This window comes from Lucilia cuprina, chromosome 2 (genome assembly GCF_022045245.1).
Source record: "Lucilia cuprina isolate Lc7/37 chromosome 2, ASM2204524v1, whole genome shotgun sequence".
Taxonomy (NCBI): Eukaryota; Metazoa; Arthropoda; class Insecta; order Diptera; family Calliphoridae; genus Lucilia; species Lucilia cuprina.
Genome location: NC_060950.1, coordinates 9,545,361 through 9,559,152, shown reverse-complemented (window position 1 = coordinate 9,559,152; position 13,792 = coordinate 9,545,361). Strand labels below are relative to the sequence as shown.

Genomic DNA, 13,792 nt, shown 5'->3' with positions numbered 1-13,792 from the left:
TAGAAGTGTCGCGGATAGGGTAGCATTTTCTTCCGACGAATGTATCATTTATGATCAGAAAATGAGCGCATATATGATCATTTTAATCGTGCCGAAGAGTCATAAATGACTCGAACGTGATTAAACATTTCAAAAAATACTAGCTGTGACTGTACACATACATACATATGTATATATATATACTCTTATATATACTACTACCAACACATTTACCTTAAAGATATTTAAAAGCCCTAAAACAATCAACATTTCCATAGAATGGCTGAATTGCTTGAATGTTATAAGAAATATTTTCCCTAGATTTTTGTAGTGATTTTCGAATGAAAAACGTTAAAAATCTGCTCATATATAGAAAAACACAAAATTCCATGATTTAAACGTATGAGTAAAAAAAAAAACGAATAAAAAATACAATAAATATTTATTGTTTCAAAAACGATGAGAGACAGTTTAGCAGGGAAAACAACAACAAAAACAATTCTATAGAATTTTCCATTAGGAGAATGGTCAAATAGAAAACTCCACCTTAGCTGAGAAATGATTGGCTAACAGAGAACAGGTGGCAAACCTTACCACTATTTGGAATGGAAAAACCACCACCCAATTTAACATTGCTACAGTTAATAAATGCAAAAAGGACATTTTTCACTAAAGAAACCCTTACTTAGTGTGTGTGTGTTTAAAAAAAAAATTCCTTTACTTCAAACTTATGTGCTGTAAAATGCGCAGGTTTGAAAGCAGCCACAAGCTTTTCACCACACTAGTGCTTGCTCTTTTGCTCTTAAGCGTAAAAGCAAGAGAGAAATAGTTAAGTTTATGCTTTGATTTTAGCATAATTTGGTCCATTGCTGGTATTTTTCAGGTCTTAAGAATTCATACAGTAGTTCTTCGTTTGTAGTCCTGTTGTGTGGTGTAAAAAACGGTATAAAACGGTTCTATTAAACTCTAAAGAGCAAAATAAAGAGGTCGGTTTAAAAAAATATATAATTAAAAAAAATTATTTTTGTTTTTATAACAAATAGTGTTTTTTTCGCTTTTTGTGTTAAAAAAAAATGGAAATTTTTGTAAACTTTCCATAAAGTGAAAATTTTTTATATTTTCTATAAAGAAAAAAATAGCATATCCTTCTCCTACCCCCTTTGCCGTAACAAATTTCCAAGATATATAGATTGCATCATAAGTCTGATTTTGAGTTCTTTCCATTAAGAAAAAAAAAGAGAGTTGTTTCCATATTTATATAATACTTCCAGTTTTTTGGCTTTATATACATATATTCCTATATACAACATTCCAGTATATACTTATATACATATGTGTATATCTACAACCCACCTCCGATCCTCAAAAGTAGCAAATTCAAATTTGTTTTCTTACCTTTAATATATATCGTACAACATTTCTGTTACAATTACAGTCTTCATACAGAGTTCTAAACGGGTCGCTGGTTTGTCTCTACAAACCACTAGCTCTGTCTGAAAAAATGTCACTTCAAATCGTTTAAGTTTGAGAAAATTTCGTTAATTTTTCGTTGTTTTTTTTTGTTGCAAACAATTTATTCTTTAATTAATAATTTCACACAATAATTTTTTCAGTGTATATATATATAATAACTATAAAATCGTAACATTATTTTATCATTATCGTAATTTGTGTACCTTAAATATGTTATAACGTTTCTTTTAATCGTTAAATATTATAAAAAAAATTCTTTAAAATCGTAATCGTACGTATATATGTATGTGAGTGTTAAAATCGTATCACAATTTTATGTTTTAAAATAAAATTTGGACTGAGTCCTTGGATTACAATTAATGACATCATCATCGTTAAGCGTATTTCTTTGATTGTGTTACATAACCTCAAAATTTACTTTGGATTATTCTAAAAGAAATATGTAAGTAATTTGTAAATATTTTATGTAAATTATAAGTTAATTTAACATAAATTTAAAAAAATTTATTAAAAATTATATATATACAAGCTGTACCCAGTGTACTTCGCTATCCTAAAAGCAAAATAAAGAAACAACTCACTTAATAATTTTGATAACAATTTGCTAATTTTCCGGATGTTTATTAAAATTTTAATGTAATCGCTGAAAATTTTAAAAAAATCTAATAGTTTCTCAGATAAATGAAATTTTGTATTTAATTCACATAGGAAGTGCCAAGAAACCTATTGAAAGTCCGACCGTTATTCTCAAAATGTTCATATGAATGTCAAAGTTGTTCATTTAGAATTTGAAAATTCTAGCTCTAATAGTTTCTCAGATATTTTTCTGATTAATTCATATGGGGACTTACAGTCCGCCCTTTCTTCTCTAAAAGGTTCAAATATATAATAAAGTTCTTCTTGCTAAATTTGAAGAATCATGTTCCGTTAGTTTCTCAGATAAACGAAATTTTGTATATAATTCATATGAGAGGGGCAAAGACCGCCCCCCTCTTTGATAGACCACCCGTTATTCTCTGAATGTTCACATGAATGTCAAAGTTATTTAAATAAAATTTGCTCTAATAGTTTCTCAGATATACAAATTTTTCTATTTAATTCAAATGGTGACTCCAAGACTAACCCCCCTCCCCCTCAAGATGAAAGTCCGCTCCTTTTTTTCCAAAAATTTTCAGATGAATATTAAAGTTCTTAGTGCAAAATTTGAAGAATTTAGTTAAGTTTTCCAGATAAACGTATTTTTGTATATTTTTAATATGGGAGGTGCTGCTCCCCTCATGGGAGTCCATCAATTTATTTCTTAAAATATTTACATGGATGTTAAAGTTACTCGTGCAAATTTTTAAGATTCCAACTGTAATAGTTTTCTAGATTAGCGATTTTTTTGTATTTCATTGGAGGTACCACGCCCCTTAATGGTAGTCCGCCCACTTTTTGTTCTAAATAATCATAATTACACTAAAGTCGCTCCGACAAAATTTGAGAACTCTAACTGTTATATTATCTCAAATATACGTATTTAATATTTTCTTAATATAGGCGTGGCATTTCGCCCACTTGAAATTTCAAAACAAAAAGGTATCATATTGTTCCATTCAAATATAGAGGAACACACAGTGAAAGTATTTCCAAAAGAATAACATTAATTACCAATTCAAAAGTAAAACTAAATTATTTTTTTTTAACTTCGGTGGAAGTGATGTTTATTGACTTCAAAACTTGGTAATGACCTGTAATTGTAACCATTTACCCATTTACATACTTTTCAATATAATGCCATAACAAATTATGTCTTCGCACTTCTATAATGCAAAGATGGGGAAAAACCAGAATTTTGGGGTTATTATTTTTATAAAATTTTTTTTTTTAAAACTAAAGTAAAGAAAAGTATGTGAAAAAAGTTTATCGCCGTTTAAAGTTTTCGAAATCAGAAATTTTCAATATAAACAAGTGTGTTTTTTGACCCATGACATTAACAGATTAAATCCTACGATTTGTCTCTATTCTAAATTTAGTAACAAATCTTGTAACTTCTACTCACGGTGATTGCTGAACAAGATTCGATTCCAATGAACTTTTTTTAAAATATACACAGAGGGAAGAAAGACGTTAACAAATTATACACGCCTAGTATCAAAGTGATACCAATGTGTTTACAAATTTATTAATAACATCCATTTTTAAAGTATAGTTGTCAAATTAACAACAAAAATATAAAAAATATACTGTGTCACCAAATTGACAACACTATGTGGCCAAACAAAACGTTGTGTTCTTGAAATGACAACAATTCGTTTGCGAAGACACACCGATGAATTTGCGAAATGACACAAAGTGTAATGAATATGATAACAATGCTTTGTTGTAATGACAACATTGTCAAAATGACAAAATTCTATATTCTTTTTACAACGGACTTTATCTATTTCGATACTTTTCTACCGGGGTTTTTCGCTCCATATATAGGCAATTCCATGAAAAGATAAACCACGACTGAAAAAATAAAACCCTTATATCTTCGGCATTTTTGAAGATAATTCTAAAAAATTTGGTATATGATCTTTTGTAGCACCAAAGACGAAGACTGTTGAACATTTTTGAAATCGATCTATTTTAACACCATACAAGCGTATCGGAAAATATCACTTTATAGCTCTTGATTCTGTTAACATTTAGATCGGCAGATCTAAAGTGTTTATAAGCCTAAAACTTAATGCCGATTTTCATAACGATTGGACCTCATTTGACCCTAGTTCCATTCAAAGTTTAATTTCAGAAAAACACTTAAACGTTATAACTCACATCTTATCATTAGTATTATGATAAAATTTGGCACACCCTAGAATTATATGAGGATCGGTCCATATTTAACCCTAGTCGCGATATACTTAACTCCAGTTTTTTATTTTTATCTATAAATTGTTTAAACATGTATATAGTAGGTCTGCCTACTATATACTCCTTTTGATTTGTTGAAGTGTGTATGCATATATTTTCAAAAAATATATTTTATAACCTAAAAAAAATCCGGAAAAAATCTATCAGATACGATGTGTCTCGTACGTTATTTAAAAATGTTCTTTATAAAATTATATTAATATTTTTTATTTAAAAATTATGGATTACTAATTAAAAATATGTCCCATAGTGTAAGAAATTAAAACAAAAATGATACACCTAAAGAATTCGCAAAATATTATTATTCGTTTTAATCCAAATCATACTCATACTTGACTTGAGATAAAAAATAAGCTTGAATTATTACCATAATGGGCTTGATTTAAGATCGATGTGTACTTGATTTCAAAACTCGGAACAGTGTAGCAAAAAAATTAATAACCAAAGACAATTAACATTTAAACAAACATACTAAATATGGTAATTAGCGTAGGCTGCTTGCGTAACGTCGCCAAATTTTGTAATTGCGTCTATATACCATTTCCGAAATTAAGAAACATTTACACTTTATGAATCGCGTTCAAAATTAAAATTTTGAATATTTTATTTTCTTGAACATGATGATGATAATATAGGCCGATAAATTTTTAACCCGGTGACCATAATAAAAATCTCTAAAGGGCTGAGTCCCGCTGAATTCGAGTTTTCTACATCACACCTGAGATTTTAGATATTGAGACTTGAAGTTTGGAAATAACGCCATTTTTAAGACGTTATAGCTGCTCGAAGACAACTTTATTTATAAAATGTTTGTATATCATCTGAAAGTTTATTCTGATTTAAAATATATTGTAGTTAGTGAGATATCACCCGTTAAAGTTGACGGATGGTCGGACATCGTTAAGGTGAATCAGAAAGTGAGTTTGAGTCGATTGTAACATTGAAAGGTAGGTGTGGATCCGATATTTTCGTTCGTTATACGGTATTTACAAACATTATACTTTCCGCACTATAGTTGTTCTGGTTGTAAAAATCAACTTTGAGTTGTTATGTTTTAGCTGATGATATCTCGAAGAAGTAAGAAGACATGTCAGATATTAAACCTTTAGTTTAAAGCTAATAAAATGGTCTTTCAAAGTTATATCGTCTTAGAAAGGACCAAAAATGGCGTTTTCTTAATCCCAGTTCTCTATAATCCCAGATGTAATAGAGAAAGTCTAAGGCCAGATTTGGATTCTAGGTCTCAAGTTTCGACTTTTTTTCTATTATTTTTAAATATTTCCAAAAATGGTTTAAAATTGACTCAGATAGATAAATGGCTTAAGTATTTATTGTTGAATACAACTGTTGACATTGAAGGGGGCTTTTTAAACAGGCTAGAGTCAAATGAGGTCCTATAATTATAAAGTTCATGAGGATCATCAAGACTAGTCCAAAACTTTGTTTTGCAGCTTTTTGTCAAGATACGAGTATGGGGGCCCTTTTCGGCGGGTTCAGTTGTATGGGGGCTAGGTGAAATAATGAACCGATCTTAATCATTTTCAATAGACTCCGTCCAAGGGTCAATAGAAGATCAAGTACCAAATTTCATTGAATTATCTTCAAAATTGCGACCTGTAGTTTGATTACAAGGTTGACGGACAGACGGACATAGCTAAATAATCTTAGGAACTGAATCTGAGCCGTTCTCTCCCCACTAAAGTGGTGTAGGGTATACAAATTAAAAACCCTAGTGAGGACGATTAAATTTTTTTTAAATAATGATGAAAACTCAGCTTGCATGATCCGCTTTTAAGAGGACTAAAGTTTAAAACAAGCCACGCCCCTTTGAATAAGGCGTGTTCACAAAATTTTGTAATATTTGAGCTTTTATGAATAACATTAAATTTAATTGCAAAAATATTTCTTTGATTGTTCTTTTTTAAGATACCAATCCGCTTAAAAAGTTCCTACAAATAAAAATAATAAAAAATCCTTTGAAGTAGATAAAACTAAATGATTTTTTGTTGCTGTTGTTTTTATTATCAAAAATAACTTTATATAGAACACACATATAAACATAAAAATATTCATTACAAACGTAATATTTGTAAATTTCATCAGCAAAATTTTGTAAAACTCATACTTTTGAAGAAAGTAAAATTTATGAATATAATCGGCTTATGTTGGTTGCCATGTTTTCGGTTATGAATGGCAGGAAATATATAACATACATATGTATATGTATATATAGACAAAAAACAATTCCATAATTCTACAAAATTATTATATAACTTTCAATATACGCTTATCAGCAAATGAGCATGACTAAATTCCAATTTGTTTTTCGTTCGTTTATTCTTTTTTTCTTTTATTGTTTATCGTTACAGGAGGCAAAAGTAAAATGAAAATGACCCATAACTGCCAATTTGGCACAAACGCGTATTCATACAACAAATCTACAATAAGAACTACTAACTTAAGTTCAAGCCCCGTAAAAGTGAGCACAATGATGGTGATGATGACGATAAAGTTGATGATGACTACCGTGATTTCATTATAAATAAATTAAATGGAATTATGGATACACCAATGAACCGACAATAGTCAGCAAATCGCTAGAAATAATTATTAAGCCTGTTCTGTAATAAAAATACAGAGAAAGACACATAAAACTAGATTATAAACGACGGGATATACTACAAACTAACACAATAACAAGCAACCACCACCCACCAAGTGTTAAAGGATATAAAAAGTAAATTGAAAAATACGAAATAAAACCAAAGTTCCATTTCAATTTGTAATTTGTTGAAATCAAATCAAACTTAAAAGCAACGTGTGAACAAATGAAAAAAAAGTGTTATTTTAAGTATTAAAATTATCGTGTGAAACGTACGCCAAAGTTTTGTAGTTCAAAATTTTCAAATTTTATGCGCTAAAAACGACCACCCGCATTGAATCCTTATAAACAAAAACATCATCAACAACAACAACAACCAACCACAAAAGTACAAAATCATTTAAAGTCACAAAAAAAGAGTTTTTAACTTTTCCAACAACATGAAGGGTTTAACGGCGTTTAAGGAAAAAGCCACAGGAGTTTTTAGTGGGTGAGTAACTCTGTTTATATACATATATTTTAACTGTGATTTGTTAACTTTTATCTGGAAACAAAAAAATTTTATAAATTATGATTATCACTGCTATCAATGTTATGCTTTGATAGTACAATCCTTGTTAAAAAAGAAATAACAAAAATTTAATTTAACGGACCAGTGAATGGGATTAGTAGACTGAATAGAATGGTCATTGATATTGTTTAAGTATGGGATTAATCTGGAAAAAAATTGATGAGTTTGTAAAATTATTACCAAAAATTTAGTTAAAGAAAATTATGTTTAAAATGTAGGAAAGTATAGTTAGATATGGTAGACTAGATGATCCTCTACAAAATGAAATATATATTTTTTATTTTTATAAAAAATCTTTTATGTTGAATTTTAACTTGATTCCGAAGTACTAAGACAATTTGTTGAATATCTAGTTAACTAACTACCTAACTAACTAACTAACTAACTAACTAACTTACTAACTAACTAACTAACTAACTAACTAACTAACTAACTAACTAACTAACTAACTAACTAACTAACTAACTAACTAATTAACTAACTAACTAGCTAACTAACTTACTAACTGACTTACTAACCAACCAAATTTATTGAAAATTTCTTTGAAAAATAAGGAAATTTATAAAACATTTCTCTTAACAAGGAAATTTTTTAAAAATTTGTCAAAAAAATGTTATTGAAAATATCTCCTAAAAGGGAAATTTATGGAAAATTAATAAGCAGGGAAACCGAAAACATGCTCTAAAAAAAGTGTTTTAAGCGCTTTAAATATGCCGTAAAAACTCAAAATATGCTCTTAAAATTTAAAATATATGCTCCAAAAATGAAGTTTTTTATTATTTTTTAACATTGAAAAGCTCAAAAAGACTGAAATTGTAATGAAATAATAAATGTTTAATGTCATATTCTATATCCTACAAAATTTGTTTATAAATGTTTCATCTCATAGTTTGAAGAACTAGTATAATAGAATTCCGTTTTACGTTCAGATAACCAATAAATAACATGAAACCATTTGGTCCCCAAAAAACATATTTCAAACGACAAAGTTTGACACATTTCTTCCAATTGTATTCATAGCTTTTAAACTGACATTTTATTCGGTTTTGTCATAAATTCCAATAATTAATTTTTTAAACTATAAAAATGGATTGGTCTCATGAAATCAAAAGTAATCGGTTTTATGTCCGATTTAAAATATAATGCTTTATTAAATAAAAAACTATAACATAACGAAATTTTTTTCACAATTGTAAAATAGGCTAAAAATAAAAAAAAAAAAAAAATAAAAAAATTGATTTTTTTTTAAATAAAGTTTTGAAAAAAAATTAAAAATGTATAACAAAGAAAAAAAGCGAAAACATCAAAAATGCGCTAAAAGAGTAAAATATGCTCTAAAAACTCGAAAATATGCCTTAAATATGCTAAAAAGTCAAATCATGTAAAATTATGCTCTTATGGGTAAAATATGCAAAAATATGCTCTAACAAATCGATGCCAAAATTCTCAAATTGGTCTGAAAAGTGTAAATATCTTTTCCATGAGTCCATACGACGCACCACAAAAAACATGCATTTGCATATTTTGGTTTCCCTGTTAATAAGTAATATTTTAAAACTTTACTTTAAAGATGAAATTTATTGAAAATTTCTTTTAAAAAATAAAAAAAAATAAAAATAAAAGTTCCTTTTTAAAGAAAATCTATTACAAATTTCTCTCAAATTTTATTCTTAAAAAAAGGAAATATCTTGAAAAATTCCTTTAGAAAATTGTTGTTAAATTTCTTAAAAAATTATTGAAAATATCCCTTAAAAAGAAAATTTATTGAATATTAATAAGAAATATTTTTAAAATTTACCTTAAAGAGGAAAATTATTGAAAATTTCCCTTAAAAAGGAAATTTATTGAAAATGTCTCGTATCATACTTTTCGTCGGCCCTCTGGGCATGAATCCTTGATGACAGATCCCATTTTGGTGTACTCTAGTCGGCCCGGACTACAAATTAATGTTTACAACCAGAGAACCACATAATCTGTTACTACAGGTGGCGAGTTGCTAGCAGTGGCTGTGGTTAAAACCCAAATTCGCGAGAAGTGTAAGTTTCGGTTGAAGAACCGATGTAAGGTGAAGTTAATATTTCGGGATATGTTCAGAATGAATATGGGGAACGGCGGGCCTCCCACCACCACCACCAGAATTACCACAGTGTGTCCCTGTGAGTAAGAACAAAGTCTCGGCTTATTTGATGGATTCGTACTTCGGTTAAGTCTCTAGGTGCTGTTGTCAAATCAATAGAGGCCATCCCATCTGTGTGGTTGTAAACGGTAGTGATGTTTTACATCTCGGAAATTAAGCAATGGGGCAGCAATGGTCAGAGATTAGATAGTTCACCGTCTCAATCCATGTACAAAAATTGCAACCTACGTGTAAGATACACAAAAGAGGCAGTGGTGAGTTGTTTACTTTTTACTCACCCAGTGATTGAAAAAGTATCACCGTGGGACTCACATAAAGCACTTCGACATTAATACTTTTGGTCGCTCATTTGTGTTAACAACGTTTCAGGAGAGTAGTTTTGGGATTTATTTTACAATTGGAATGTATTTTCAAATTTTTAAAATTCTTGTGCTGATGTTTGTAACGCACAATAATATTGGTCCTATACCCACCAGAATCATTTTCTTAGTCGATTGGTATACTGTCCCGTCTGTCTGTCCGTCCATGTAAACCTTTGGTACATGATCTAATATTGAACCAGGGACGAACCCTGTTGAAAATGGTTAAGATCGGTTCATTATTTCACCTGGCCCCATACAACTGTTCCCCCCCAATAGGGTTTGTAAACATTGTAATCAAATATACTCATATTTAGACAAAAAGCTGCAAAACCAAATTCTAAATGGCTCTGATGAGCTTTATAATAAGAGGTCCTCATTTGATCTTAGCCCTTTATAAGATTACATTTTATTCCTATACAGATGTAGGGTATTATAAGGTCGGCCTCGCCCGACTATAAATTCTTACTTGTTTTCACTTGGAAAATTTCATATAAATATCTATAGATTGAATGAATTTTAATTTTATACTGTTTTACTTAATATTCATTCCTTAGGAGTATTCGATGGCTTAATGTGAATAAATATCCAATTTCTTTAATTTCAAAGTCTCAAATTTGTAATCAATTTAAAAAAACAAAATATACAACTTTGCATACAAAATAGCATATACATATCAAAAGATTCGCTGCAATAAATTTCAATTAAGATCCTTAAATAATTACAAATATCTATTATCAATTGGAATTCAATTTCAAGGGATATGTAAATATCAAACGACACCTTCAGCAACAACTTAATAAAATTTAATAAAATAAAAAAAATCATTGTCTTCTCTGTGTAATCCTGCAAATAAAACTCCTGCCAAAGTTACTAACATTTAGTAAGAGTTGTATTGAAATCATAGAGTGTGTGGGTGAGAGTGGTTTCCAAGTTAACTAACTTACAGCACGAGTATATTAACACTTGAAATTTTAATTTCGTATTCAAGACATGATGCTGACATTTTGAATGAAGAAGGCAACCAGCCAAGGCAGGCTGGCAGTCAACATGAAAATAAGAAATAAACGAGTGTTTGTGGCGCCACTTGAAAGTTAGAAAGGCAATGAATGAATGAATGAATAAATATACTCAACTTGCCTCAACTAAATAAAGAATTATTATCTCTGAATGAAGAAATGCTATAGAAGGGGAAAATTTCTTGTGAGCATAAGAATAAAGAGCTGGCGTTAGTATGAATGAAAGTTTCTGGGTGTGAGGAAGTTAAAAGGACAATAGAAACATTTACGCGTTTTAATGGTAAACAAAATTATTTGATAAACGTTTTCTAAAGAGTTTGATTCTTTTGTAAATGACTATGAATAGAAATGTAAAATAAAAATGTAATTTCATTTTCACGCATTTCTTGAGAATTTTGTAAAGAAAGAAAAAAAACGTTTGTTTTCTAAGGATTCGAAATAAATAACATGTTTTTGATATTAAAATGACAGCAAACAAAAGTGAAAAGGACTACATTATAATAAAACATTAAAAGTAAACTAGAAATAAAACCAAAAATATAAAAGAAGGCGTAAAAATGATATTAATTTAAAAGTTTGTTAAAAATATAGTTTTTTTTTAAATTTTTTATTACGTTTCCTTTAACTTTTTGATTTAGTTTTTTTTTATTATTAACAATTTATTGTATTGTTTTAAAAAACAATGAAAAAAAGAAGTGGAAATCATACAAAACGCACTTCATAATCATTTCCCTTTCCGCTTCGTGTTCAGCCATGCACGTGCATGAAACGTGCAAGGAATTCCTTTTCTTAACACTTTTGTTCAACAACTAACTATGAGTACATCATCATCATCATCATCATCAACTAGCAACCGAATAATATCATTCCAATACCAAGTAACCATCAGCGCTAGCAACAGCAGCCATTCGTTCAATAATATTCTCATATTTTTTAACTGAAGATTTCATTACAATGTCACTTAAAACAGAGTTTTAAAGGAAGTTATTCTTTTGATATTATTTACTAATTCGTTCACTTATTGCTTTCACAATCAGCTTTAATTGTAACAGTCGTCTCAGAATTCTAGCAAAAGTAAAACGAAGTACTTCCAAAAGAATAACATTTATCACCACTTCAAAAGTAGCACTAAGTGATTTCTTTTACGTGATTGATTTTTTCATACTTATGTTAATATTATTTGTGTCAAATTACTTGTATTCTATAAAATACAATTTCACTTCCTAATAACATTCATAAAAGAACATAAAAATTACTTCCTGAGAATGACTTAAGATGTAGTGAATTTGGAATCAAATAAAAAGTAAATCCCTCTTATGACAAGCCGGTGTTAAAATCATAACTACTACAGGTCTTTTTCAGTACATCCATGAAGTAAATTCTACTACTTCTTTTTAGCTTCTTTGGAAGTTCTTTTTGCTATCTGGAAAGGTTTTTTGCAAGTCAATACCAAGTTTTTGCTAGGGTTAGAACCATTGACTAATTCCTTATTAGACATTAGAAAAAATAATTAATGTTATTGATAACGACCACTGCTTACACTACTAATTAACAAAATTAAAAAATAGATTCGTGAAGGCTCTTGGATCCATGATTTCATCAAAATTTTAACATAAAAATTACAAAATTTTAAACACGGTGATAACATTGGGGGCAAGAACTTACCATGCCTGCTTACAAGTGCGAAATCTTGCCGCGAATAAATAAACAATTTTGGTCCTTCGCCCACCTTTAAGTAAAGCAATACGTCAGAATCAATTTGCATCGTTGTATCCAAGTAAACCTTGATGAAATTTGAATCATAATCAATTAAAGAACGAAGAATATTGAAAACAGCATAAATCGGTCTATTACTTCGCTTAGAGCCCCTATAAAACCGTACCCCCCAAAAAAGATACGATCCATCAAATTCTTTTAAGTCCTTGTGTTAAAAACTTAAAAGAATACCATAGAGTTCGATGTCATATTTGAGGAATTTCTCATCCATTGACAAACACATATCGATGACTTTATAATTTCTTTTTCGCACAAACTCTTCTCTTAGAGATAGTGAAAGTAAAAGACTGTACAAGTATGGTCCATACTCTTGTGCCTTAAGTATAATGACATCTTAAACATGCCAATAATTTTTACAACTTTTTATTCTTACATCCTTATTTTTCTTTTTTTGGAATTTTCTATATTGTCATCTTTGTACACTTCAGTATGTGGGTTGGTTGAATGTTGAAATTTTTATTGTATTTTATAGATTTCTTTTAGATGATTTTTTGGTGGGTTAGTTTCGTTTTTGTTGCTATTATTCCATATAAAATATGGTCGCGTTTTAGGGCTTAAATAAATGGCGAGACTGTGTCTTAGACGCCGGAGTTTATTATAACTTTGCCACCAAGTTAAGTTAATTTGTACGAACATCTTTTATGGGAACATAGTTGGTGAGAAGAAATGGGAAAACTAAATGTAACATTTAAATTTTTGTGGGTGTTAAATATAGAACATTTTTTTGTTAGATTTATGTATCGTTTTCTGTTGGGAAAGTTCATAAATGATATAATTTTACTAATAGGTCTGGCAAGTGCAACATTTCATATTCATATGAATTTAAAAAATAATTTTTTGATAAAGTTTCCTAGTTATCATTTCCACAAAGCAAAGAACTAGAACTGAACTAGAACTGAACTAGAACTGAACTAGAACTGAACTAGAACTGAACTAGAACTGAACTAGAACTGAACTAGAACTGAACTAGAACTGAAC

The 13,792-nt window shown here is 29.3% G+C and overlaps 1 protein-coding gene across 2 annotated transcripts in view; it reads left to right on the top strand.

Annotated features, from left to right (window-relative positions):
* The first annotated feature begins 897 nt into the window (after window positions 1–897).
* Window positions 898–13,792, top strand: part of LOC111683149 (vesicular glutamate transporter 1) — a 23,317-nt gene continuing 10,422 nt past the window's right edge. Inside the window, exons 1-3 of one of the 2 annotated variants that reach the window (XM_046945052.1) lie at window positions 898–965; window positions 1,593–1,894; window positions 6,720–7,442. In XM_046945052.1, the coding sequence (XP_046801008.1) occupies window positions 7,393–7,442 (50 nt within the window). In that variant the 5' untranslated portion in view covers window positions 898–965; window positions 1,593–1,894; window positions 6,720–7,392. Of the gene's footprint in view, window positions 966–1,429; window positions 1,895–6,719; window positions 7,443–13,792 lie in introns of those variants that run through there. The other variant, XM_046945051.1, reaches the window with a different exon arrangement.